The 25,087-nt window shown below is 37.9% G+C and overlaps 3 protein-coding genes and 1 long non-coding RNA gene across 9 annotated transcripts; 1 reads left to right on the top strand and 3 right to left on the bottom strand.

The window, feature by feature from the left end:
* Positions 1 to 5,404: 5,404 nt before the first annotated feature.
* LOC140177563 (uncharacterized) lies at positions 5,405 to 6,064 on the bottom strand. Its single transcript, XM_072210685.1, has one exon. The coding sequence runs from the start codon at positions 6,062 to 6,064 to the stop codon at positions 5,405 to 5,407; it is 660 nt and encodes a 219-aa protein (XP_072066786.1).
* A 5,245-nt stretch (positions 6,065 to 11,309) lies between these two features.
* On the bottom strand, positions 11,310 to 13,876 carry LOC112738106 (chloroplast processing peptidase). Of its 2 annotated transcripts, none has more exons than XR_003169255.3 (5): positions 13,230 to 13,873; positions 12,452 to 12,589; positions 11,931 to 12,161; positions 11,772 to 11,839; positions 11,310 to 11,666 (listed from the first exon to the last, which is right to left on the bottom strand). XR_003169255.3 is itself a non-coding variant. In XM_025788399.3 (5 exons), the coding sequence occupies exons 1-5, from the start codon at positions 13,734 to 13,736 to the stop codon at positions 11,525 to 11,527; spliced, it is 942 nt and encodes a 313-aa protein (XP_025644184.1). In that variant the 5' UTR covers positions 13,737 to 13,876; the 3' UTR covers positions 11,310 to 11,524. The 2 variants fall into 2 exon arrangements, 1 of the variants encoding a protein (XP_025644184.1); XM_025788399.3 differs by having other exon boundaries at positions 12,075 to 12,161; positions 13,230 to 13,876.
* An 854-nt stretch (positions 13,877 to 14,730) lies between these two features.
* On the top strand, positions 14,731 to 16,821 carry LOC112738104 (uncharacterized). Of its 2 annotated transcripts, XR_011869627.1 has the most exons (3): positions 14,731 to 14,907; positions 15,065 to 15,217; positions 16,004 to 16,821. It is a non-coding gene; the product is annotated as an uncharacterized lncRNA (long non-coding RNA). The 2 variants fall into 2 exon arrangements; XR_011869626.1 differs by lacking the exon at positions 16,004 to 16,821 and having other exon boundaries at positions 15,065 to 15,692.
* LOC112738103 (protein LIKE COV 1) lies at positions 16,796 to 20,366 on the bottom strand. Of its 4 annotated transcripts, XM_025788397.1 has the most exons (8): positions 20,248 to 20,366; positions 19,900 to 20,126; positions 19,431 to 19,483; positions 18,627 to 18,736; positions 18,379 to 18,546; positions 18,188 to 18,285; positions 17,466 to 17,592; positions 16,796 to 17,116 (listed from the first exon to the last, which is right to left on the bottom strand). In XM_025788397.1, the coding sequence occupies exons 2-8, from the start codon at positions 20,041 to 20,043 to the stop codon at positions 17,022 to 17,024; spliced, it is 795 nt and encodes a 264-aa protein (XP_025644182.1). In that variant the 5' UTR covers positions 20,044 to 20,126; positions 20,248 to 20,366; the 3' UTR covers positions 16,796 to 17,021. The 4 variants fall into 4 exon arrangements, with proteins under 4 accessions (XP_025644182.1, XP_072067887.1, XP_072067886.1 ...); XM_072211786.1 differs by lacking the exon at positions 19,431 to 19,483; XM_072211785.1 differs by lacking the exon at positions 20,248 to 20,366 and having other exon boundaries at positions 19,900 to 20,183.
* Between the last annotated feature and the right edge of the window lie 4,721 nt (positions 20,367 to 25,087).

The following is a 25,087-nucleotide window of genomic DNA, read 5'->3' as shown; positions in this document are numbered from 1 at the left end:
TTTACTGAATTGGGAGTTAGGGTCCCTTTTACTGATTTTGAATGTGGTGTGCTTTATTGGTTGAATTGTGCTCTGAGTCAACTTCACCCAAACTCCTGGGGGTTCGTTAGGGCTTTTGAGGTGTTGATGGAATTCCTTGAGCAGCCTCCCTCTCTTCGGTTGTTTTTCTCCTTGTTTCAAGCTAAAGGGGTTAACCGAGGTCTCTGGGTTAATCTAAGTAGTTACCCCCATCGCGCTATTTTTGGCCTCTACAAGTCTTCTTTTAAGGACTTTAAAACCATGTATGTTAAAGTGAGGAGTGTACCCGAGGAGTTTCCTTTTTATTTAAATGAGTTTCTTGTTGAGAAGTTCCCTTTGTCTTGGTGTTCCGAGCCTGTGCAAGCTTTAGACGTGGATGATAGGTCGGTTGATGATCAACTTGTGATGGAGTTTCTGTTTGAGAAGTTGGGCCCAAAGGGGTTGCTATCTGTGTCCGAATTGTTAAAATGGGATTCTGATAGAGAGGCGGTTCTGAGATATCTAGGTAAATTAGTTGTTTTTTGCTTAGTTTGTTGTTTTGTCCTTGTCTGTTCTTACCTTGTTTCCTTTTTGGTGCAGGTGAGAATGTGCCTACGATTACTACTGCTGGTTTGAAGTCATTCTTCAATCAGCGGAAGAAGGCTGAGAAGGAGAGCTCGGCTACCAATGCTGATAAAGGCCCTGTGATTCAGCCCGAGGCTACTATTAAGTCTAAACGAAAGAGGGGTTTTGCGAAAGAAAAAATTGCTGAGGCTTTCCTGAAGGAAGGGGAGTCTTCTGTGGAGCTTCAGCGAGTGGAGTCTGCTTATGAGTTTCAAAAAAGACTGCATGGCTATTCGGAAAATGTTCATTGTCGTTCATTATGGGGAAAATTGTATCCTTTTTCTGTCATGGCTGATGAGCTTTGTTGCTTCCCGGATGATATGAAGATGGTCGAGGATGTCGGCCATGTAGGAGTGAGCTGTTTTATGCAGGTGAGGGTTGTATTTTGTCTTGGTGTGCGTTTGTTATATTGTGTTTGATGTTCTTCGTTTTTGTTCTAGGTGATTGGTGCACGTATGGTAGCTGTTGGTCGTGCTCAAGAGCTAGTTTTTGAGAGAGAACACAAGTCTGCTCTGGATGTTGCTGAGCTGTCTTCAGCTTTGGAGAAAAAAGGAGAAAGCTATTACGGAATTGTCCTCCTCGTTAAAGTTGAAAGAGTCCGAGCTTGCTGAGGAAAAACGTCTTCACCTCTCTTGTGCAGAGGAGACGAAGACTGTTCAGGCTGACAATGATCGCTTGGGGTCAAGGGTGAAGGAGTTGCAGACTGAGGTTTTTGAGTCATATGCACAAGGCTTTGAGTGCGTTGTTTCTCAAGTGCGGGTGTTGTTTCCTGGATCAGATGCGGACATGCTTGATGCAACTAAAGTGGTTGTGAACGGGCAGCTTGTGGATGATGGTGCTGCTGCTTCAGATGATAGCGGGGAGTCTAGTATTGGCGATAAGGCAGACTAGGCCTTTAGTATTTGATTATTTTGTACATTTGTGGCCTCTTTTGAACTTTGTGGCTGTCTATCTTGAACTTTGTTTTTTGAATATTTGGCGGTAATGTTTTGGGTACCAAGTGTATAACTTGGTTGTGATACTTTTGTTTTCCGAGCATATAGCTCGGCTTGATGATGACTTATCTTATAAAATTTGATTTTTTGGATAAACTTATGATTGTGTGTTGGAAGTAATCGTATATATGTATCGAAGATGGCCAAAGCCATTCTCTGTTTAAGTGAACTTGTTGGAAATGAGAGTAGATGTTCTAATGTAGAACTTGTATTTTTGAATGGAAGCGCGTTAGGATTTGTTTAAGTGACTTGATGATATTGTTTGTTTGTACTTCCTCCGAGCAGTATGCTCGGCATGCGCATGTTGTTTTCTGAGTATGAAGCTCGGATCAGTTTAATTAGATAAACCTTGACTTATTCTTATGCTGGTAGTTTTCCGAGGAATATGCTGGGCTCGTGATGTTTAGGGTTCCGAGGATTATGCTCGGATAGTTTGAAGTGTTTTTTAACTGAAATGTATGCTAACTGTCAAAATGAGAACATTAAGTTGTATGGGTACAATGATTTGTTGCGTCTGGCCTCGTTAAAACCCTTTCCGGGTAAAACCCTTGTGTTTTGGGAAAAAACCGTCGGAGGAAAAAAGAGTACCATCATTCGCTTATTACACAGGCTATGTCACGATTGATATTCCCTTAGAGAGGAGACGTTCCATGTTCCCGGGAGTTGCTCTCCTCTAAGGGTTTCTAATTTGTAAGCCCCCTTTCCGAGGTTTTGGAGAACTCGGAAAGGACCTTCCCAATTTGCCGCTAATTTGCCATGTGCTGGTGGTTTCCGTGCATCTTCTGTTCGTCTGAGTACAAGGTCTCCATTGTTGAAAGACCTGTGGACTACTCTTTTGTGGTGTCTTTGCTCTAGGTATCGTTTTCTGGCTCGCTGCTTTATGGCGGAGATGTCTCTGTCTTCTTCTACGAGGTCCAGTTCAGCTGACCGAGCTTGTTGATTGTTTGGTTGATTATAGAGCTCGGTCCTTAACGTTGGGACGCTGACCTCTACTGGAATGAGCGCTTCTGCGCCATATACCAATTTGAAGGGAGTTTCCCCTGTGGCAGATTGGATGCTGGTGTTGTAACTCCATAGAATTTCTGGAATGAGGTCGGCCCACTCCCCTTTAGCTTCGCCGAGTTTTTTCTTTAATCCCTGCAAGATAATTCTGTTAGCTGATTCAACTTGTCCATTAGTTTGCGGGTGCTCTACTGAGCTGAAGTGATGTTTGATGTTAAAATTTGTCAGAAAAGTGGCGAGCTTATGATCTGTAAATTGTCTCCCGTTATCCGAGATTATCTCTCGTGGGATACCGTATCTGCATATGATATTTTTCCATATAAAGGATCGCACTTTTTCTGCTGTTATGTGTGCTAGTGGTTGTGCTTCTATCCACTTGGAGAAATAATCAATTGACACTAAGAGGAACTTTACCTGGCCTGGCGCTTTCGGAAAGGGTCCGAGGATATCCAATCCCCACCTATCGAAAGGCCAGCTTACCTCTATGGTATGGAGCTCCTCGGCTGGGGTCTCTGAGAGGGTGGCATGCTTTTGACAATTATCACATGCTTTGACTTTTGTGATGCAGTCCCGTTTTATCGTCGGCCAATAGTATCCTGTTCGCAAGATCTTCGTTGCTAATGCTCGGCCGCCGATATGGTTGCCACAGACTCCTTCATGGGTTTCAGCCATAACCTCCTCGGCTTCCTCTTTGCTGATGCACTTGACCAATGGTTGTGAATGTCCTTGCCTGTATAAGGTGTTTCCGAGCACTGTATAGAAGCTTGCTCTTCTTCTGAAGAGCGGCAAGTTCGGCTCACCTTTTGGAGTGGTGCCTGTATTGATGTAATCGAAAAAAGGTGTTCGCCAATCTGGGACCTGTGTAATACTTAAAATTGTTTCTTGCTCAAAACTTGGTTTGTCAAGTGTTAGCTGGGACAGTGCCGATGTGTTTTCGGCTTGCCGTGTTGTGGCTAACTTAGATAACACATCGGCCCTGGTGTTTTGTTCTCGGTTTACATGGATAATATCAAATTCTTTAAATTTTGAAATTAGATCCTTTGTTATGAGCCAATATTTCTCTAACAAAGGATCTTTTACCTGAAATTCGCCCTTTATTTGATGTACCACTAAGGAAGAGTCGCAGTAGGCTGTTATTCGAGGTATGTGTAGTTGTAGGGCGAGCTTTAGTCCAGCAAGTAGGGCCTCATATTCTGCCTGATTGTTGCTTACGTTGAAGCGAAACTGTAGTGACTGCTCGGCCACCACCTTGTCTCCTTCTTTTAGTAGTATCCCTGCCCCACTGCCTTCTTTGTTTGACGCTCCATCCACATGTATGCTCCAACTGACCTCTGTATTATGTGTGTCATTAGTCATCTCCGATATAAAGTCGGCTAGCACCTGTGACTTCAGTGTTTTCCTTGATTCGTACTGGATGTCGAACTCGGAGAGCTCGACTGACCACTTTATCAATCTGCCGGCGAGCTCGGGTCTGGTTAATATCTGCCTTAGCGGTTGCTCCGTTCGTACTATGATTGTGTGGCTCTGAAAATAGTGCCGCAGTCTTCTTGCTGTGGTGATTAGTGCTAGCGCCAGTTGTTCTATCTTCGGATACCTTGTTTCTGTTGGTTGTAGCACCCTACTGATGAAGTATACTGGGCTTTGCTTTCTTCCTGTTTCTGTTACTAAAACCGAACTTATAGCATGGTTAGATACTGATAGGTATAAATACAGTGGGTTACCTGTTTCTGGTCTTTGGAGGATTGGTGGTGATGTTAAGTGTTGTTTAAGTTCGGTAAAAGCATTTTCGCATTCGTCTGTCCAGTTGAACTTCCTGCCTTTAGAGAATGTCTGGAAAAAGGGATAAGATCGGTTTGCCACTGCAGGTAGGAAACGTGACAGGGCAGCTATTCGTCCTGCAAGTTGCTGAACCTCCTTTACCGTTTTTGGGCTTGTCATGTTCAGCACGGCCTTGCACTTTTCCGGGTTGGCCTCGATGCCTCGAGATGTTAACATGAATCCCAGGAACTTCCCTCCTTGTACTCCGAACGCGCATTTGTCTGGATTGAGTCTCATGTTATATGCTCGGAGTTGTCTGAAGATTTCTACTAAGTCGTCACAGTGGGACCTCTGCAAAGGTGTTTTTGCGACCATGTCATCTACATAGACCTCCATATTGCGGCCTATCTGCTGTTGGAACACCTTGTCCATTAGCCTTTGATATGTCGCACCTGCATTCTTTAGGCCAAATGGCATTACCTTGTAACAAAAATTCCCATGTTCTGTTATAAAAGCTGTTTTGCTTTGGTCTTCTGGGTGCATTAGGATCTGGTTATAGCCAGAGTATGCATCCATAAAACTCAAAGCTTTGAAACCAGAGGCGTTATCAACTAATTTATCAATGCAAGGCAGTGGATATGCATCTTTAGGGCAAGCTTTATTTAAGTTTGTAAAGTCGACGCACATGCGCCATTTACCTGAGCTCTTCCTTACCATTACCACGTTAGACAGCCATGTGGTGAAGCGAATCTCTCTGATGAAGCCTGCATTGAGGAGCTTCTGGGTTTCTTCGAGTGCTGCTTGTTTTTTCTCTTCTCCGAGGTTCCTTTTCTTCTGTGCAATTGGTCGGACTGTTTTGTCAATTGCTAGCTTGTGGCAGATGACCTCTGGATTTATTCCGGGCATATCGTCTGGCGTCCATGCGAAAAGGTCGGCGTTCTGACGCAGTATGTGAATGAGTCTTGCTCGGTCTGCCCCTTCTAAGGCTTCTCCAACATATGTGCATTGGTTGTCGTCTGCTGTTAGTGTTACTTGTTGAAGATTGTCCACTGGCCGAGGTCTTTCCTTGGGTCAAGATCGGCTAGTGTTGCTGTGTTGGCAGACGTTTGGATGGCTTGGACCTGGGGCCGAGCTTCCTGTTTTGTTTGGTCTGGTTTTAGACCAGCGTTATAGCATTGCCGAGCTTCTTGATGGTCAGCATACACCGTAGTGATCTTGTTTTCCTGCACTGGAAACTTGACACACAGATGTAATGTGGACACCACTGCCCTGAATATGTTCAGTGCGGGTCTCCCAAGTATAATATTATAAGGGCTGTAACAGTTTACTATTAGATATTGGATATCAATTGATTTTGACATTGGGATCTCTCTCATCGTGGTCTTTAGCCATATGTGTCCCATGATGGGGACTCTCTCTCCGGAGAACCCAATTAGCTCTACAGAGGAGGGTTGTATCAATTTTTCTGATAATTTCATTTTTGTAAAAGTAGAGTAAAATAAAACGTCAGCACTACTACCTGGATCTAACAATGTTTTTCTTACCAACAGTTCTCCGAGCTGGATGGAAATTACCACGGGGTCGTCGAGGTTAGGGCTTGCCGATTTGAAGTCTGTTTGGTTGAAGGATATTGTGATGTCTGGTTCTTTGCCCTTCTTTGGTTGTATGCTTCCTTCGATTGCCAGCATTGCTCTATAGCTCCGCTTCCTGGCCGAGCTTGTTTCTCCTCCGCCTGCGAATCCTCCTGATATGTGGTTGATGACTCCTCTTGGCAGATCAGGAGTCGTCCTCTCTTTTTTGTCGTCAGCCGTTGCTTGCTTATGCTCTGCCCTGTCCGGGTTTCCTCCTCTGCCCTTCCGGGTCTCAATGTATTTGTCCAGGAGAACTTGGCGTGCTAGCCTTTCCAGGAGGTCCTTCGCAACGATGCAGTCATCTGTGGTATGACCGAACTTTCGGTGGAAGGCACAATGTTTTGTCTTGTCCACGAATCATTGATCTTGGTAGTTCCCTGCTCGGGCTGGTGGTTTTATGATTCTAGCGTTGAGGATCTCTCTGATGATGTTCTCTCTTCTGGTGTTAAATCTGGTGTATGTGTTGTACTTTGACGCGGGCTTAGGAGGTTTCTTTGTGTCCCTGTTGCCCGGCGATCTGAAAGTCCTTTCCTCATCTCTCCGATGTGGCTGTTTGTCTGATTTCTGGGCTTCTCGGAGTTCTTCGATCTCCATTTGCCCAGCCGCCCTTTCTCGGAATTCCTCTAGCGTCTTTGGTTTTGTTATGGCAATGGTCTCCCGAAATTTGCCAGGTCTGAGGCCGGCCTTGAGAGCGTGCAGGTGAACGGCCGGGTCCAAGTCTTGGATCTCCATAGTGGCGTCAGCGAATCTGGTCATGTAGTCTTTCAGACTCTCGTGCTGACCTTGTTTGATGGTGCCGAGAAAGTCCGAGCCATGTACATATATTCTTGATGCGGCGAAGTAATCAATAAATGATCTGGCGAGGTCTTCAAAGGAGGAGATCGAACCTGCAGAAAGTTTAGAAAACCAGAGTAACACCGCACCATCTAGGTAAGTGGGAAATGCTCAACAGAGGACGGGCTCATTGTTCGGGCCGTTGAAGAACATCATCAATTGGAACTTCTTCACATGGGCTCGGGGGTCGCCGAACCCCTTGTACGGCTCCAGCGCGGTGGGCAGCGTAAAGTTTTTTGGCATCTGGTAATTCGTGATCTCCTCGGAGAAGGGGTTGTCGAGGGTGAGCTTTTCCTTTGGCGGGACGATGTTTAAAGGGTCCGCCGTACTTTGAGCCGAGCCTTTGGAGTTCTCTCCATTATTTTGTGTTGAGAGCTCGGCTATCCTTCGTACCTCCGCCTGAAGCTCAGCGATCTGAGCCAGGAGGTCATCCTGTGAGAGTTGTGGATTTTCCTTGTCAGCCATGTCCGAGGATCGGGGATCCTGCAAGATAAGGTAAAAGACTAAACGAAGGAAACAGTGGGGTTAGATGTACTCCAGCCCCAAGGTGGGCGCCAAGTGATTCGTCTGAACACTGGGTAGGCCGAGCTTAAGCACTTCCGGGTGAGTCGTCAACTGAGAGGAAGAGCTTCACGCCGGCCAATGGTCAAACACCGCGGCGGGAATACCTGCAAAAGATACTCCGACGCTCAAGTTAGTAATAGTCTCAGAAAAGAGAGAGAGTAATTAAGTGAGAGTGAATAAGTAAATATGAAAACTGATAGTGGAGCCTGAGACCTAGCTGAGTATATCAGCTAGGTTTTATAGGAGTCCGTTTTCACCCGTTGGTGGGTGAGTCCTAGTTTATAGATTGGTCAGGATATTCTGTTATGGTGCTATAAATCTGCTGAGCACGTTTCTTATTTTCAATTAGGTGATGCTGCTTCGGTCCTGCTCACGTGCCGAGATTTTCGGACGGCTGATACGGGACCGAGCTTTATGATGCACGTGTCTTTTTATTCGAATGGGTGAGGCCGAGCTTATCTGCTTTTGTTCCGAGCTTGTTTAATGTGACGTCAGCCTCGGATATTTGTGTGCCGAGTATTTCGGGTGACCGAGGATACAGGTAACGTATCAAGTGTCATAATCACACACAAATAAGATTATAGAAAAAAAATGAAAAAGTTATGAGATATTGATTATTTTTAAAAAATAATTTAAATTTCTCATTTTAAAAAAAATTCCACCTATCATGATTTCATGGGTGAGATGAATCTAATTGGTGAGGTTGTGTTAGACCAATTTTATTTATAAGTGATTTATATAATTATATTATCTAATTTAATTGATAAATAAAATTATATTTAATATTTATTGAGGGATAAAAATATCTTAAAAAAATAATGTAATTCATCAACAAGTCATTTTAAACAATGGAATTCAATTCTATCTCATTAAATGAGTTAGTTGTTCCAAACTATGGAATTAAATTCTATTTCTTTAGAAATTCATTTATTGATGGAATTGAATTCTAATTCCATCGTTTAAACATGTCCAAACAGACTGTTAGAGAATTACAAAAATACCAAGTTCTATTTTTTCCTTTCGTTCTCTTTCTTTTTTATTTTGACTTGGTTGGCATGGTCAGGGCCTTTCTCGTTGGGCGAGCGCAACCATTGATTCTAAAATCCTTTCCTAAATCCCTTCCCATTCAGTTGCTGAAAGATAGAGAGAACCTTTCTAATCGGGAATGAGTTCCATGAATATGCAAGCTAGAAAGATGCTATTTGTTGCTATTCCATCTATTTGTGCATTTAGTTCAAAGAAGATCTCAATCTATAATGAAGAAATGATAGTAGCTCGTTGTTTTATAGGCTTCATCATATTTAGTCGGAAGAGTTTAGGTGAGACTTTCAAAGTAACTCTCGACAGGAGAATCTAGGCTATTCAGGAAGAATCGCAGCAATTCCCCATCCTAACGAAGTAGTTCCTCCGGAACTTAATGAACAACAACGATTACTTAGGATCAGTTTACGAATTTGTGGGACCGTAGTAGAATCATTACCAATTGCGCGTTGTGCGCCTAAGTGCGAAAAGACCGTGCAAGCTTTGTTATGCCGAAACCTAAATGCTAAGTCAGCAACACTTCCAAATGCCACTTCCTCCTGTGGCATCCATCTTCAGGACGATCTAGGCACAAAGTTTAACTTATTAGTTAGGAGGAAATTTTGCCTCCAGTGTATCTCGAAAGCAGAAAAAATAGAACTCATTCGACAAAGAGTTCTTCTATGCCTTTCTATTTGTTTTATTGAGTTGCATTGAACTAAGAAAAAGACTTAATGGACGAAGAAGAATATTAGACCCAAAATTTGCAATTCCAAATGCTTAATTACAGATACAAGTGATAGAGTGCCATGAAAGAATGGTCATATTTTAAAATAGTTCACTGAAAATTTATAGTACCAGAACCTTCACCACCCATTCTTTCATAATTAGTAATAATAATATGATGCTCATCAAAAAAAAAAAAAAAAAAAGTAATAATAATATGAAAAGGAAAAAAAATTAGTAATAATATTATAATGTTGGTTGCACAACAGTAAATAGTGTGTTGGTTGCTATCGTTATGGAGAAAGATAAAGATACAGTAAATGGTGTGATAGTTGCTATGGTTATAGAGAAAAACAAGAGGAAGAAGATGATGGTATGTATACAATTTACTATCTTATATTTTAGTTTTTTTCTATTTGGACCATCAAGGTCCCAATATATCTTTCCCTACCTAAGACAACCAACCTTGTAATATTAGAATATAGGTTGTATTCGAATTACTCATCTCTTTCATGCATGTTAACAATGGAATTCGCACGACATATTCAATTATATATTTCATTGTTTAATTTATACAGTCCAATATGATCTTATTTTTGACATTTAGAGTTTCAAATATAGTGCACAAAACACTTTCGAATATGTTCCCTTGTATTCGAATATATGAGAAGTTATAATGTGTACTATAAATTAAAGAATTAAAAATTTTTAATGTTTAAGAAGAAGAGAGAAGAGGATGTTCCATTCCAACTTAAGGGCAATTCCAATGATTTTCTATCTCATAAGCAGGATGCTGATTTTGCAATTTAGGAATTTTGGCTTGTTTGGTGTGTTCATGGAATGATAGGGAAGTAGAGCCATATTGGCTTGTTGACAATCATGGCTTGGTTTCTCAAATAAGTTAAAATCTTGACTAGTTAATTATCATTGGATTCAACTTGTACCACTTACTCTTGCAGTGTGAATTGCAGAATAACAACAGAAATGAAAAACAAAAAAATATTTTAGAAAAGTTTGTCAATACTCAAGTTTAAACAGGGAATGAATGTTTCGAGCTTAAACTTTTATCTGTAGTGTACTGATTATAGAATATATTTTTAAATCCTGACAATTTCAATAATTTTTGTGTTTGTATGTGATGGTAGTATTGTACAAGATCATTTGTTGTTTTTCTGAATTTTGGAGTTCTTCGATCAAGAATAAATTAGGAATCTCTATTCTTAGAAGGCACTGAATTAGCCATAGTCCAGATTTATCACTGCACGGAAACTAAGTGTTTTTTTTGTGTGTGTGTTTGAAGATAACAATAAAAGAAAAAGGAAGAGAGACTAAGGGGTGAATTTCTTCTACTCTGTTACAATATTATCTAAAGCAACCTATGGTTGGAGACATTCCAAGTACATTAGCTGTTTCTTGCTGCATGTCTAGTCATATGGTTCGTTGTAAAATTTGCTGTTCGCTGAATAAGAGCCACACTAATAGTCCAATCACGATGAAAAATCTCAAGGATTTTGTTATCAAGATCACTACCTTCTCTTGGCCTACCAAAAACTCCTTGAGAAATCAATAAATAAGCTTCAAGTTTTTAAGTGTTTAAGTTTAGCTTTAAGTTTTGCTTTTTATTTTGTACCAAAAAAAATAAATTTGAGGGTGTATGTATACTAATTTTTTTACCTATTATCACAATGTGATGCCTCCCTTGCTTCATATGGAAAATTTGGCAAGCCTATGGCCTGTCTGCTTGTAACTATGACATCTATTATATATTACTAATTTTATAATTAAATTGTAATATGTTATTATGAGTAATAATATCTTATGGATAATATATACTTAATTTCTTGTCTGCTTGGAAATATATCCTTAAAAAAAATTACCAAATTTTATGAATAATAACATCTTAGTTTTATAGTCATGTTTGCAAAAAATCGCATAAAAATTCAATCTTTAAGACATTTTTTAAAAATATATATTTACTATTTTGTATTTTTATCACGTTTTTAAATTATTTGAAGTAATTTTTATCGATAATAAATTTTGAGTACATTTTTGTTAGAATTTGAATAATTCGGAGACATTTTTTGTGGTTATCCCTTTGTTGAATTAACAAAGAGTGCATTACTCCCTACTTATGGAGCAGAGTTTAAGGATGGCCCTATAGCACTTAAACCCCGATAATTATCTGAAGTTTAATTTGACCAACAGCATGGTCAGTTACACTTGTAATGCGAAAATCGAGAAGTAACACTTTGTTTCTTTCCTTCTCCAACTAATAGGATACATAGGAATACATAAATAAGAATTGACGTACTGAAGAATACATAGGATACAAAAATTACAAAATTCACAATATCCTTTCAGTTAAAGTGGGCATCATTGAGAAGAAACTAGAGTAGTTGTGTCCTGCTTGGTTTCAAGGGGACAAGTATCCTCCGAAACAGTGCCGGCTATTCTATTTGGAGGCCAGTATCGGAACACTGATCTTCCGATGATATTCTTGGCTGGCAACGGACCCCTAACAAAACCAAATCACACCAACATTTAAGGAACAAGAAAGGAAATAACAATAGCCACTAGCCAGATAGTATGCATATGCATTATTCTGATTTGTGAACATTACCACACATGGGAATCATAGCTATTATTGCGGTTGTCCCCCATCACAAAGACGTAGTTTTCTGGAACACGCTGCAGAACAATATCATCATTTAATAAAATGCAAGATCAATTAACAGTAGTCAATGATAGAAATCAGTTAAGCCGGAAACAAATATGCCACCTTCTGCATAAGGATGCCAATCACTCTCTTATATTCCAAAGATGATGCAGTGATTAGTCCCCAGTACTCTTAGCATACCACATTGCACAAAGGGATAGAAGGAGTCTCAGAGAACCGAGTTTTAATGCAGAAGGGGGAACTTACCGTGGGCTTCATCTCATAAGAAGGTGGTTCAAGGATGAACTTTTCACTCCTCTCAACCCCGTTAACTATGAGACGACCTTTGCGAACCTGCAATGATTCGGTTGGTAGCCTTTAAGAGACCAAGAATATGATTTTAAAAAAAAAAAGACCAAGTTCTCAAGCCTAGGTTGTAACTGAATACTAACTGCAAGATCCTACAGTCGTCAAGAAACATTAAGGCTATTGATGGAAATACACGTAGAGAACACAGTATACATATTAAGCTAAATAGGTTGTTTGGTCACAAAGTAGAACACTGCATGATATACCAGATATTGAACAAACAATGATAGACCATCATTAAGCAATAGAAGGAGTGTCAACCTCAAAAATCTTACCTCCACAATATCACCTCCCTTTGCAACAATCCGTTTTATGAAAACATCATCATCAGTATATCCAACTTCTTGAAGGACTGGAGGACTTTTGAATATCACTATGTCATTCGCACATGGCTTTCTAAAGTAGTATGAAACCTGAAAAAAAGGAAGATGTTTACATAGAGTAACTTCAAATTGACAAATTCTATTGAAGATAGCCTATATATATATATATGATATTGCTCCAATTTTGAGACCTTCAGCTTAACATTCACTTTTTTTGGGGGGGGTTAACAATTTCTTATTGCAGTTGTCAACTTAACATAATTAATCTCATTGCATTCAACATGTACTCACAAATCGTGAGTCCATCTACTATTATTAGTAAACACCTCAGCGAAAATTATTCTGCTTCAACAGAAAATCAATCAAGTTACCAGCATATTAAATTTTATTGATTAATGCATATTGCATCGTGAACTTCTATAAACAAAAACACGTTTACACCATAAATTTCTAAAATTAGTATCTAAGATGACTAAGCTTCCATGTTACCTGTGCCTGCCAGGCTCCCTATATGCTATAAGGCACTAAATTCCAACAAGGTAACTGGTGATAAATTACAGAATGAAAGAGGAAAACTTAACTTTCATCACAAAGGATTCTTTAGTTAAAGCCGTTGTTTTGTAAAGTTTTCTTGTCAATAATTATAGTTGAGGCAGTTAAAATGCATAGCTCATTACAAGTTCAAGCACATCATTGTGAAACTCCTAAAATATAGCAACGAAGTTACTACCTTTTCAGCAACAATTCGATCTCCAACATCAAAGGTAGGATACATTGACAGCGAAGGAATGTACCTCGGCTCAGCCACGAACGCACGAAACGCAAGCGATATAGCCAGAGCCGCGAACACCGTCTTTGCGTCATCGGAATTGAAATTCAACCATTCTGGCAAGGGCCCCGAAGACCCTTCTTTCTTCTTAACCTCTCTCTTATCCCCACCATCGCCATCGTCGTCGCCGCCGCCGCCATCTCCACCGTCGGAGTCCAAAACCACCTTAACCTCTTCCCCAGGATCCTTCAAGACTTTGCAGTGTATCCTCCGGGACGGGATTCTATGGTTCTGTACCCTAGAGAGAAGAGAGAGAGTGGCTTTGAAGTGGTGCGAGAAGTGGCAGGGACACTCTGCTCGTGAAGTTAAACTGAAATTTAGGGTTCCAATGGATTTGAAGAGGTGGGCATGCTCCAAGTTAGGGTTTTGAAGCGATGGCAGTGACGGGAAGATAGACAGAGAAGGCATATCTTCAGTCTTCGTTTGTTGCTCCGTCTGTTACACTCTGTTGCTGCCAACAAATAAAATCCGTTTTTCAGTTTTTGGTGCTCTTTATCTTCTTCACTTCACTTGGTAGGGGGTTTAGACTTTAGTATTGAACTATTGATATATGCCAAGTGTTATACTAGCTTTTACATAGGCTGTCTCATTTTTTTTTTTTTTTTGCTTTTGCCAATACAATCTCAAATATTTCTAACAGATGTAAAAAAATATTAAAAATTTGTAAACAACCATTGGTTTGGGAAAATATTTTTTATTTTTAACTTTTTCGTATTTTAGAAAATGTAATTGATTTGTGAAAAGAAGATTATTTTTAAGTATCCAAAATAATAAAAATATATTTGGTTGGTTTATTTTTAAAATGTATTTTTAATATTTTAAAATTATAAAACTATATTTTTATTAAATGTATGGTTTTAGTTATTTAATTTTTTATTAAATTAACAATTAATTTTTATATGATATCAATATGAAATAAATTACTATTTTATTAGTTGGTTTTATATTTCCTATATAACAATAAAAAACATCAATTGAAACTAAAATTAGTTTTACACCAACCGAATCAATTAATTAATATCAAAATTTATTGATGTAAATAATTTTTTTAACAAATAATTTATTAATTAAATAATAAATAAATAAATATTAAAGCTAAAAAAATTTAAAATAAAAAACCAACTTTCTTGTCAATATTTTTAAGTTTTTATGTATTTTTTTAATTTTTATTATGATACTTTCATAACAAAATTATTTTTTAAAATGAAAAAATGAAGGTTAAAAATAAAGAAATTTAATAAATACATATTAATTCGAAAAGTACATACTCAAGGATATGTCTAAATACATATTTTAATTCTAATTAGAGATCTATTTTTTCTTTAATTATCTCGTCTATATACTCAAAGATATAAAAATCAAGCCTAAAATAATATATTGTTTTGAAGTGTGCTATAGAACATTGTAATTTCAGAGTCGCATATGTTGTTTTGAAGAAGAAAAAGAAATGCAGAGGACCATAGAGTCATATAATTGATTTTGACTTTTCTAGTTTCAATGTATAATAATATTAAGAACATGTTCTGATCTGTATTTGCAAGTGAATGTGATTCCACTAAGATTATGAATTATATACAGAGTAAGTATAGTGATGTGCATATTTGTGTCCTATTTTTTATACCTAAAGTAACTAATTAAAAATTAGTAGTAACAAAGGAGAGTTACCTGTAAGCACATATTAAATTGGAATTAATTTAAGTGTTTGTGATTATGAATTGAATTGTTTGTGATTGAAGTTTTCGAACATGATGTGATGGCTAAAATTGATGTCTCAGCGTCTTCTTTTACTTGATGTCTTGTTTCTCTGATCATCATTTTTCTATCAACTAATTCTCCCAACTGGACGGCTTGAGCCCAGAGTCACCATGCTTTCAGTTTCAGAATCAGAGGTAACAACAATAATTCACAAATTATACTCATTCTCTCTCTCACCCTATATATATGCCTGCTTTTTCCATCCATTTTCTTCTGCTATTAAGCATAATTTTTTTTTCCAGCAAGTTTATTAGATCATGTATATCATTATTGAATAGATGTGTCGGTGAAAGAAGATAGTGACATTTATTTTCTCTGTGGTGCTATTGATGAATATATATGTCAAATATGTTTTGGACTGTATCAGGTGTTTATACTGGAATTGCAATTGAAGTTCTGTGTTATATGTGTACCTCTTGTTAAATAGTCTCTTTAATTTTCTCTGTTGATGAATAATCCATTGAATCAGTGATGAATCTGTTTTAGAGAGAATGAAGCACAGATTTTATATGTGATTATTAGTTTCTGTTTGGTCATAAACTTTTAATTTAATAGAAAATAATCAAAATGAATACCTACCTATGCTCTTATTATGAGAGTTTATTGTTATCTTTCTATCTGCAAGTGAAATTTTGCATTTTCCGGATGCACTGGCATGAATAAATGAATATACTGTGAAATTTAATTTGTACCTAAAATAAATGAGTATACAAAAGGAGTAGAAGAATTTATTTCCTTTCGATCGGAATGAATTTTTCACCGAAATATGTATAATTTAGATTGACATCTCAAGTTAACTCGTAACAGCTTCTGTGTTGGATAAACTAATAGTCTAATACAGCCCACCATTTTATCTTTGTCTTTTTATAGTGCTGCAAACCTTTTTGCTTCACTAATTTTCACGAGTATTATTATTATAGGGTATAAGTGTATGTACAACTGTACATAGATGAATGTATCGGGACAAATGATGAATGCATGCAGTGTAAATAAAGAATGAATAATTGGAATTGGAATTGGAATTGGAATAGTCGGCACATAGCTAGTAGGCTCTGGATTTTGGAGTCAGTCTCTACATTTAATTTGTTTGCTTCTTGACTGGTATAGCGACTTGCCATTCTCTTTCAAAATTTGTCTCTTGTTGGATCTTGTTATTTTGTTATCATGATAATTATATTGAGAGAATTAAGGCATCTCAAGATATATGTTTAAAGCTATTTAAAAAAGAGGAACAAGGCAGGGATGACGACACTCAACACAGAGGTAGACTGTATGGGGCAGCAGCAGCAGAATCGTGGTGCTGACTACTGTAGTAATAGACTTGGCGATGATCTTCTGAAATCCTCGCAGAGCAAGAACGGCGACAACGATCTTCTACAATCCTATTCCTAGGAGAGCAAGAACAACAACCGCGAAGCGTAACCCAAATGTGGACCCGAAGGAGGCAAAGGTGTTATGTGGTGATGAGTGATGACAAAAGCAGGGGAGGAGGTGCTGAGTATGCTACAGGGTGGATAACAGAAAAGGGAAAGACTCCTCTTCAAAAGAACGTTTTAAAAGAAAAGGAAAAAATTTTGGAAAAATAAAAATATAAAAGGATAAATATATAATTATGAACGAAAAGGATCAATTTATAATTATCTTTGTGATGATCTATCTTACTATTACATAAATGTGAAAGTGTAAAATCTTTGGCCTTAAAAACATAACTATTTTAATAAATAACCTTTTATCATAATTATTTCATCGCATTAGGTATAAATTGTAACAGCAACCCATGATATGCACAACTAAAGTTATTTGAGACTCGAACAAAAAACTAGAATCCTCTGCGCCTGAATTATCAAAACTATATTTCAAACAAACTAACTTTTACACTTTAATACACAGAAAAAAAATATTACATATGCCAGCAAACTATAATGCCCATTAGCCTCGTCATCTTATCTCATGTCTACTTGAATCCGAAGGAACACGAGAATCCAGGGTTGATAGGATTTGCGGCATGGACATGCCTCCGGAAACGACAATCTCTGCAAAACTTAGCATATGTTAATATATTGGAAGGAATTAAATTGGATTAGGTTTACAATTTAATGTTTGCTTGTATTCCCACTTAAAATGGAATATATTTGTTTATTGTTTCAACATGAACGCATGAGTTGGCCTACAGATGTTAGTTTGAGTAACACTCAAACTGCAACATGACTCTGGAGACCATGTTCTGGTTTGCACAGAACGCATTCAGAGTATCTGATTGAAGTGTAAATACAAATACCATTATCCCAGTCCTTTAAATAATTAGGAGTAAATAATTGAGGCTGCTTTTTACTCTCACTTCTATAATAAACACCCTGAATAATTTTCAAAACTATAACTCACCGATCCCTTCCCGGACTGATAAGTTTGGTCTAATGACATCCCTGGTGTTGATAAGAAATATGTCACCAATATAAAGATGGTTTGTTGGAACATAGACACAGCATAGCTCCTCATCTCCAGCATAATTCTGTGAAATAATAAACTACATAAACATATTTTCATTTATTAACCCAAGTACAGATTGTTTAAATCTCTGGTAATCATAAAACATTTTCATTTATTAACACAAGAACTGACTTGGAAACCAAAATTATATAAATAAACCTATACAGATGGCTACATGGCAAGTTGGCAACCAAAATTATCAGAAGAATGACTGTAAGGTAGGTGGCACAAGCAAGAACAATAACAGGGTGGCAAAAATATAATAGTTGTAATATTAATTAACCCAATAGAGAAACATCAGTTATAGGTGCTAAAGAATATAAACAGATCATAAATTCGTAACACATTGATTCATAGCGCATTATCATATGGACCAGTACTATTACATATATCACCAGCAACACATGGATCACCACACTATCAGTAAGTATTAAGCAATGGAATAGTTCAAACTATTAAATATGCAGACTGACACAAATCCATTGAAAAACAACATTTACGAAAATAAGCAACTTTAAAATAGTGACATCATGGCTTTCACAATTGAAATATATTCAAGCAAAGATGAAATAAAATTTTCTGAAATAAGCGATCAAACATAGAGGTGTCTAAGAAACCTGAAGGACGACTGATGAGGTGATAAATCCAAATGCATATTCACCAATACGTGGATGCCGAATAATGGCTACTTCCTTGAAGGCTTGCGTATTTTGATCTGTGATAAACATATATGTTAATAAAAGTAGATCCCACCCAACACTACACTCTTATAAACAGCACAATATCAGAGTTGGGTCGCTAAACACACCTGGTGAGATAGCAGCGCTAATCTGCTTGGAGGCATTATAGATATGACGAACTAGGGGCATTCGCTTGATAAACCACTCCCCGAGTCCCAGGACAGATGCACCCAACCATGATGACATGAAAACCCCGATCATGAAGATGAAAGTTATTGACGTTACAAATCCAAGACCTGAACACACCCTAACCATTAGCAACTAATGTCAACATGTAAAGGTTAAAAGTGGAATATCATAAAATAGAAACTCTTACCAAAAATATTAATGCCAAGTTGAGCATAGATTGGAGAGAAAAACCCATCCACAAAATGAATAAACCACCATGTTATGTAAAAGGTGATTGCAATTGGAAAAAGAATGACACTGCAAAACATAAGAACAGTAATCTATCACCAATTCACCACAACAGGTAACTACAGGAATTCATACACTTGGTTGCCAGTGCTATTATTCAGGTATAGTGTCCCAGAACCGGAATAGAACCTAAATGACAAGATAAAATACAAAAAACCGCAGGCATGTGCTAATAAAAAGGAAAGATGGCATAATAGACCATATTGTAAAACTAGGCAACTAATAGTCTAAAAGGTTGGAACATGAAGACAGCCATGAGACACCTAAGATACGCACAAATAGAAAGATGAACACTGGATAAGAATGAAAATTCTTTGCCGTAAGCCTTCTAAATAGAATCATCTTTGATGACTTAAATATAATAATAACAATAACTTTCTCCATCTCTTATTCTTCTAAAATCAACGACGGGGATAGTATTGAGGACTGTATATATTTTTTACTCTAAACATCATGGGGAATTGGGAATAGAAGGGCTATAGTTTGGCTAGTATGGTTCTATAAGCAATTTGGAGATTCATGATCAGAGAGAGAGAGAGAGAGAGAGAGAAGCATCGAAAGATTCCTTCAGGAAATAGTAATAACTAAACGAAGATCAAGGCGCAGTGTACACATTCGTTCAATATTTAACGAAGGTATAATGACATAGCATTTATCCAAGCGTTTAACCGGAGCACGATGGTGTGAAGGAAGAGTTACCCACCATCCAGTCATGAACTTTTTTGAAGCCCAGCTCCTAACAACTTTGTAAAAGGTCTACAAATTAACAAGAGAGAACACAAGGCATTTTGTCAGACAAAAACTCATTCATAAATGCAGAGAAATTCACATAACAGAAAGAGTCAGATAACTCTTGCTAGATATTCAATCAAAATCCACCATAAAATACACTCCAATACACGAGAATGCAAATTCAATGAAATTACACAAATCGCTTAATTCTATCACCGAAATGGGGGGAATTAAAAAGAGGATTATGTTGTGAAATTTTATTATCTATACTGGTATGAATTTCAAAGCAACGAGCTCATCGAGTGATGTAAAAAGAAATGAATCAAAATTGAAGTTCATAAAATCCCTAAATTGAGTCCCAAAAAAAAAGTCAAAGAAGCTCCTAACACAGCAAGCATGAACAAGTGAAACCCTAAAAGAGTTGAGGAAGAAATCGTGACCTCGCGACCAGCATGATGCACAGAAGAGGAGGAGGAGGAAGACGGTGATGGCTTGGAGGAGGCGCCTTCATCGCCGGAATCACCGACGGGGATAAGAAGCTCTCGATCTCTATCTCTGTTCGCCATAACTTTTTCCTCGGCCATCACTTCAGAAATAGAACGCCAACTAACAACGCCGCCGTTTTGAGATTCCGGAAGCACAGAACCTTCTTTTTGCAACTTTTGTTCTGAAACCGATAGATTCAGAAATGACAATATTTTCGAAATTAGCTCAAAAGTTGAAAATTTGAAATAATAATACCTATTTATTTAAATTATATTAATTGGTTATTTCGATATTTCTCTTACGCGCGAGTCGTGACGCCCCGCTTGTAACGCCTTTTGTCTTCTTTTTCCCCGTCGTGACTTGTGAGTTGTGAAGGATTAGGTTAACTCAGGTGAAGCGAAAATTTGAGAGTAATGCTGAGCTATTAGAATTTATTTTTTTAAATAATAATTAGTTAATAATGTTGGATTATTAAAAATATATTGTTGAATTGTTAAATTAAAAAATTAGATTGATAATTAAAAATATTATAAAAGAATAATAAATTTTATTGATTCTTAGACCTTTTTTTTAGAGGTAATGACCAAATCAGTACTCGAAAGATTGAAACACTGACATTGTGGTACCTGATTATTGTAATCGACAAAATGGTACCTGGTTAATTTTAAAAACTGACAAACGTATTCATAAGCTTACCGGAACAAAGCTCCGGTGAGGACAATGCTTACCTGGACACTGGATTTTGCTGACAAATCATTTTTATTTGAGTTGTAATTTCTAAATAATTAATTTGTTAGCCTAGGTGGAAATTAGATCAATTGGATTTCATTTTGCCCCAAATCAGAACTCTTTGTCCTAATCCCAAATTAACAAGCTCTCTGTTCGTTCATTCACAGGAGGGGATCCAAGATTGGAAGATGCATACAGCAAGGGCTTGTGAAAAAGCTGCAACGCTGAGAAGACATTCATCGATGCAAGCCTTCGACGTGGATGGTGCTTTGGGTATTGTGAGCAAAACTTACGATGGCTATTGCTTTTGTCCCCTTCCAGTGGTTCTGTTGAAGTCGAAGACAAGTAGCAACCCTGATAGATGGTTTTTACGCTGCCCTATGTGAAAGGTAAGGTTGGAATTGTGATGAATATGTGAGGAAGTAGAATAATATCCCTTCTTGGTTTGTCGTCTGTTCCTATTCAGTTTTAGTATTCGATTGTTCTCTGACCTTTGAAATTTTCGTGTTGTGCTAGAACACACAAATGCGTTGCGAGTATTTCCAATGGTTGGATGAAATACAAGTGGAATGTGTGGAAGGAAAAATTTCTTCAGAGAACAGTAATATGCTGGGCAAATCAGAACCCAAAAAGAAAGGCAGAATCAATGTCGACTGTGGGATGGCCAGGAAATTCAAAGGATGATGATGGTACTATCTGTGGTGAATGACATGAAGGAGAATCTGAAGAGGGTTGAGTTGTGCCTAATTTTTATGTGTATTTTGATTGGGATAAATGTGGCTTTGATTATGTTTAGTTTGGCTAAGTAGGTAGACATTGCACAGTATAATAGTATAACAGTGAGACTTTGAAATTTTGTAATCTTGTCCTCATTGTAATTGAGATGAATTAATGTATGCGGTGTTCTTCTTGTGCTTTGATTGGGTTATTGTTGTTGTGATTTGAGCAAGATATATGGAGTATATGTAAGCCATGTAAAATAGTTTTGTGAACAGAATCTGAATAAAACACCAAAATAACATCAAGTTATAACCATTAACTATTCAGAGTAACAAAGTTCAGGCCCCAAATAAGATTACCAAAATGACACATGTTCATAGTAACTGCTACAGACCCAAAATGACAGTAACAAAACACAGAAACACTAGGTTGGCACTTACATGCCATAATGGCAGTTGGGTGCATGTTAACTAAATCCTGTCCAAAATGCAAATAACAACAAATTAAAAAAACCCAAAAATCTCAGCTCATTTCTTGTCATTTGTTGATGGCTTTGATGGTGGTGGTCCGGATGGCTTTTTCTTCTTCAAGGATGGGGTGGGCATGAAGCCTGTGAACCTGCTCTGTGTGGCTGGGCTTGCTGCTGCCATGGTCTCCCTAGTCACAGTTGGTGGCCTAAATGGTGCTGTATGTTGGGCCTGAAGAGTGGGCCTAAGTAATGGACCTTGAGGCAATGACCCAACATTGGATGGAGATGCAGGAATTTGGGATCTAGACCCAACATCAGGCCTGACAACTCTAGGTTGAGCAGGGGGTGGTGGTGCAGCTGCTGCATTTTGTGCTGGAGTTGGAGGTGTTGTAGTGGCTGCCAGTTCTCTTGGAGTGGTGCTGCCTCTTCCTCTTCGAGTGGTGCTGTCTCTTCCTCTTGGTGGAACTGGGTTGCCCCTTACAAAAGATGGTCTGCCTCTCCTCTTTGGTGCTGGTGCTGGTGCTGGTGTTGGTTCTGAAAATCTTGATCTCGACCACTGTTCTTGTTCAAATTTTGATAAATACTCCCATGCTTGTTTGTTGATCCGTTTCACAGCTCCCATTGCATCATTAAATTCTTGATCAGTAGTTGCTTTTGCACATTGCCAAAATGCTGCCTTAAGTTCCTTATCCTTCCCTTTGCTCATCCACAAAAAGTTCTCCAAAACCAGAACCTTCATTCAGATCAGCAACATCATCAGCATTGGTCTCCTCTGTGGGTTCATTCACAGCTTCAGCTTCTCGAGGATTACTCTCAGGAACCTCATTCTCGGTAGCTCTTCTTTCTCGGGGTAAACCACTAGGTGGTGGTCTTGGATGGAGCTTTCTAACCTTCTTAGTAGGTTTCTCTGGAGCTGATGCTCCTTCAGTGTCTTTCTCCTCATTCCCGTCATTCGCAGCTTCTTCCCTTGCACCACTCTCACCTTTGTTTGACTCGTTAACATCAACAGTGGCCTCATTTATAACCTCATTCACATTCTCCTTCACAACCACACTCAACACCATATCCAATTCATTAACCTCACCACTGGTCTCATTCACACCTTCATTCTCCTTCTCATTAGTCTGACCGTCAACCTTATTAGTAACTTCAACCTCGTTGACATTATCATCACCTGGATTGACTTCAACCACACTATCAGTGCTACCATCAGACATGACTTCTTCATCAATGATTTCAGAGTTTGCATAAATGGGGTGATCAAAATATAGGTGGACAGTGTTGTCATTCTTCATCGCACTCTCACACATTCTCATGACTTCAGCATCTGTCCTAAGCACTCTAAGACCCTTACCTAAGTCTAAACCAGGTTTTAACCAGTACACCTCATTGTATCCAGGGTAACCTAAGTCTAGAAATAACCCCTCAACAAAGAATAAATTACATGTCTCTACATTCACCCTGTGTATCTCAGTTACTAAACCCCCGTCGTATATCACATTACCGTCAACACCCCTTTTCAAGGCACCCATGTGATGATAAACAAACATAACTAGACGATCCATCTAAAAAATCGTAGAGGGAAGATACAATGAATAAAACAATCAAAATGATCATAATGTTGTCGACAAAAGCCACGTAAATGAGAGGATGGAGTGAAGGCGAACTTACCTCTTCGTAGGTTTCTTCCTAGTGAAGACTGGGGTCACGATGATGCCACTAGCAACCCCTCACTGTTGACGCTACGCCTTCGACAATGTCTATCAACTCGTCTTCGTTCTTCTTCGCGCCAAGTTACCAGAGCAACGTCTCTCCCTCTTTACGTGACCTTTGAGTTTTACTCTTAGTGAAACACTAAGTCACAGTAAGTCACCAAGCAGTAACATCACTTGTTAATTTGGGATTAGGGAAAAGAGTTTTGATTTGGGGCAAAATGAAATTCAATTGATCTAATTTCCACCTAGGCTAACAAATTAATTAATTAGAAATTACAACTCAAATAAAACATGATTTGTCAGCAAAATCCGGTGTCCAGGTAAGCATTGTCCTCACCGGAGCTTTGGTCCGACAAGCTTATGGATACGTTTGTCAATTTTTAAAATTAACTAGGTACCATTTTGTCGATTACAATAGTCAGGTACCGCAATGTCAGTGTTTCAATCTTTCGGGTACTGATTTGGTCATTACCTCTTTTTTTTAAATAAGAATATAAAAAAGAAAAACAACAAAAAAACAAAAAGAAAAAGAAAAAGAACAATCCTACTTATTATAATTTTAGTTTAGTTAGTTTATTAACTTAATAAATTGAGAACTAGGCGAGGTGAGTAAATTTATTTCATCCACTTAGTTAATTTATTTAATTATTTAATAAATTGGCTACTTAATCATAGTAGATTAGTAGTAAACTAATTAGTAAAAAGATTGATATTAAATTGTACCACTCTTTTCATTAAAATGTTTTTTTAAATTAAGTTTAATATAAAATTGGACCGATTAGTAACCAAAAATATATACAAATTACTGATTAAAATACCCTTAAACTGAAAGTGGAGTATAAGTTACTACATTGATTCATGTGGTTGATTGTTGTAGGTAGTAAGGGACTGAATGTATATTATGAGGGACCGTGGGAGGATGTGTAGTTTAGTCTATGTTAGTTTTGAATTTTGATCACAGGTGCTTGTGTAGATACATCAGTTTGTCGCTGTCAAGTGTGGTTATGAGTTGTCACTAATAATGCAATGTTGTGACTTTTTCTTTTTGTTTTAGTGATAACATATACGGTTGGTTACTGGGTGTATATTTGTGCTAATTCTATTTAGTGAGTGTCCATGTGCAACCATGCATCTCAATCTCAAATATAAGAAATGAGGCATGTTTTTTAGAGAGAGATAAGTGTGGCTGCAAAGTTTCCAAGCCTATCTCTAATCTCTTGGTTGAATTTGTCAAGATGAAGAGTCGAGATTGCGCAAGTGTGATGAGGTATGAAGGACGATGCTTAGCCAGCCGGTCAAAGAATGAGTAACTGATTAGAAGAGTCAATGCTGTGTTTCAGTTGGTCTCATGATCTCATCCATATAAGGCGGCACGGTACACAATGCAATGCACCACCTTTGATAACATTTTTCTCCCCCCTTCTTTAAATTAGTTAGAGATATATATTATCTTATTATCTATATCTTGTGTGTTATTTTAATTGTAGAATAATTGGATTAAAGATATAT

Source organism: Arachis hypogaea, chromosome 13, assembly GCF_003086295.3.
Source record: "Arachis hypogaea cultivar Tifrunner chromosome 13, arahy.Tifrunner.gnm2.J5K5, whole genome shotgun sequence".
Taxonomy (NCBI): Eukaryota; Viridiplantae; Streptophyta; class Magnoliopsida; order Fabales; family Fabaceae; genus Arachis; species Arachis hypogaea.
Note: the sequence above shows the minus strand (reverse complement) of the source record. Positions and strands in the feature narration are given on the sequence as shown.

What these genes read in the sequence shown, in the direction of transcription:
- LOC140177563 (XM_072210685.1), bottom strand. Translation starts at nt 6,064, where the DNA reads ATGCTGGCAATCGAAGGAAGCATACAACCAAAGAAGGGCAAAGAACCA.
- LOC112738106 (XM_025788399.3), bottom strand. Translation starts at nt 13,736, where the DNA reads ATGCCTTCTCTGTCTATCTTCCCGTCACTGCCATCGCTTCAAAACCCT. An exon ending in ATCGAATTGTTGCTGAAAAG is followed by an intron (nt 12,590 to 13,229) that starts GTAGTAACTTCG and finishes CCTTTTTTTCAG; the next exon opens with GTTTCATACTACTTTAGAAA. An exon ending in AGCTATGATTCCCATGTGTG is followed by an intron (nt 11,667 to 11,771) that starts GTAATGTTCACA and finishes TGGTTTTGTTAG; the next exon opens with GGGTCCGTTGCCAGCCAAGA.
- LOC112738103 (XM_025788397.1), bottom strand. Translation starts at nt 20,043, where the DNA reads ATGGCCGAGGAAAAAGTTATGGCGAACAGAGATAGAGATCGAGAGCTT. An exon ending in TGCATCATGCTGGTCGCGAG is followed by an intron (nt 19,484 to 19,899) that starts GTCACGATTTCT and finishes GTTAATTTGTAG; the next exon opens with ACCTTTTACAAAGTTGTTAG. An exon ending in ACTTGGCATTAATATTTTTG is followed by an intron (nt 18,547 to 18,626) that starts GTAAGAGTTTCT and finishes GGGTGTGTTCAG; the next exon opens with GTCTTGGATTTGTAACGTCA.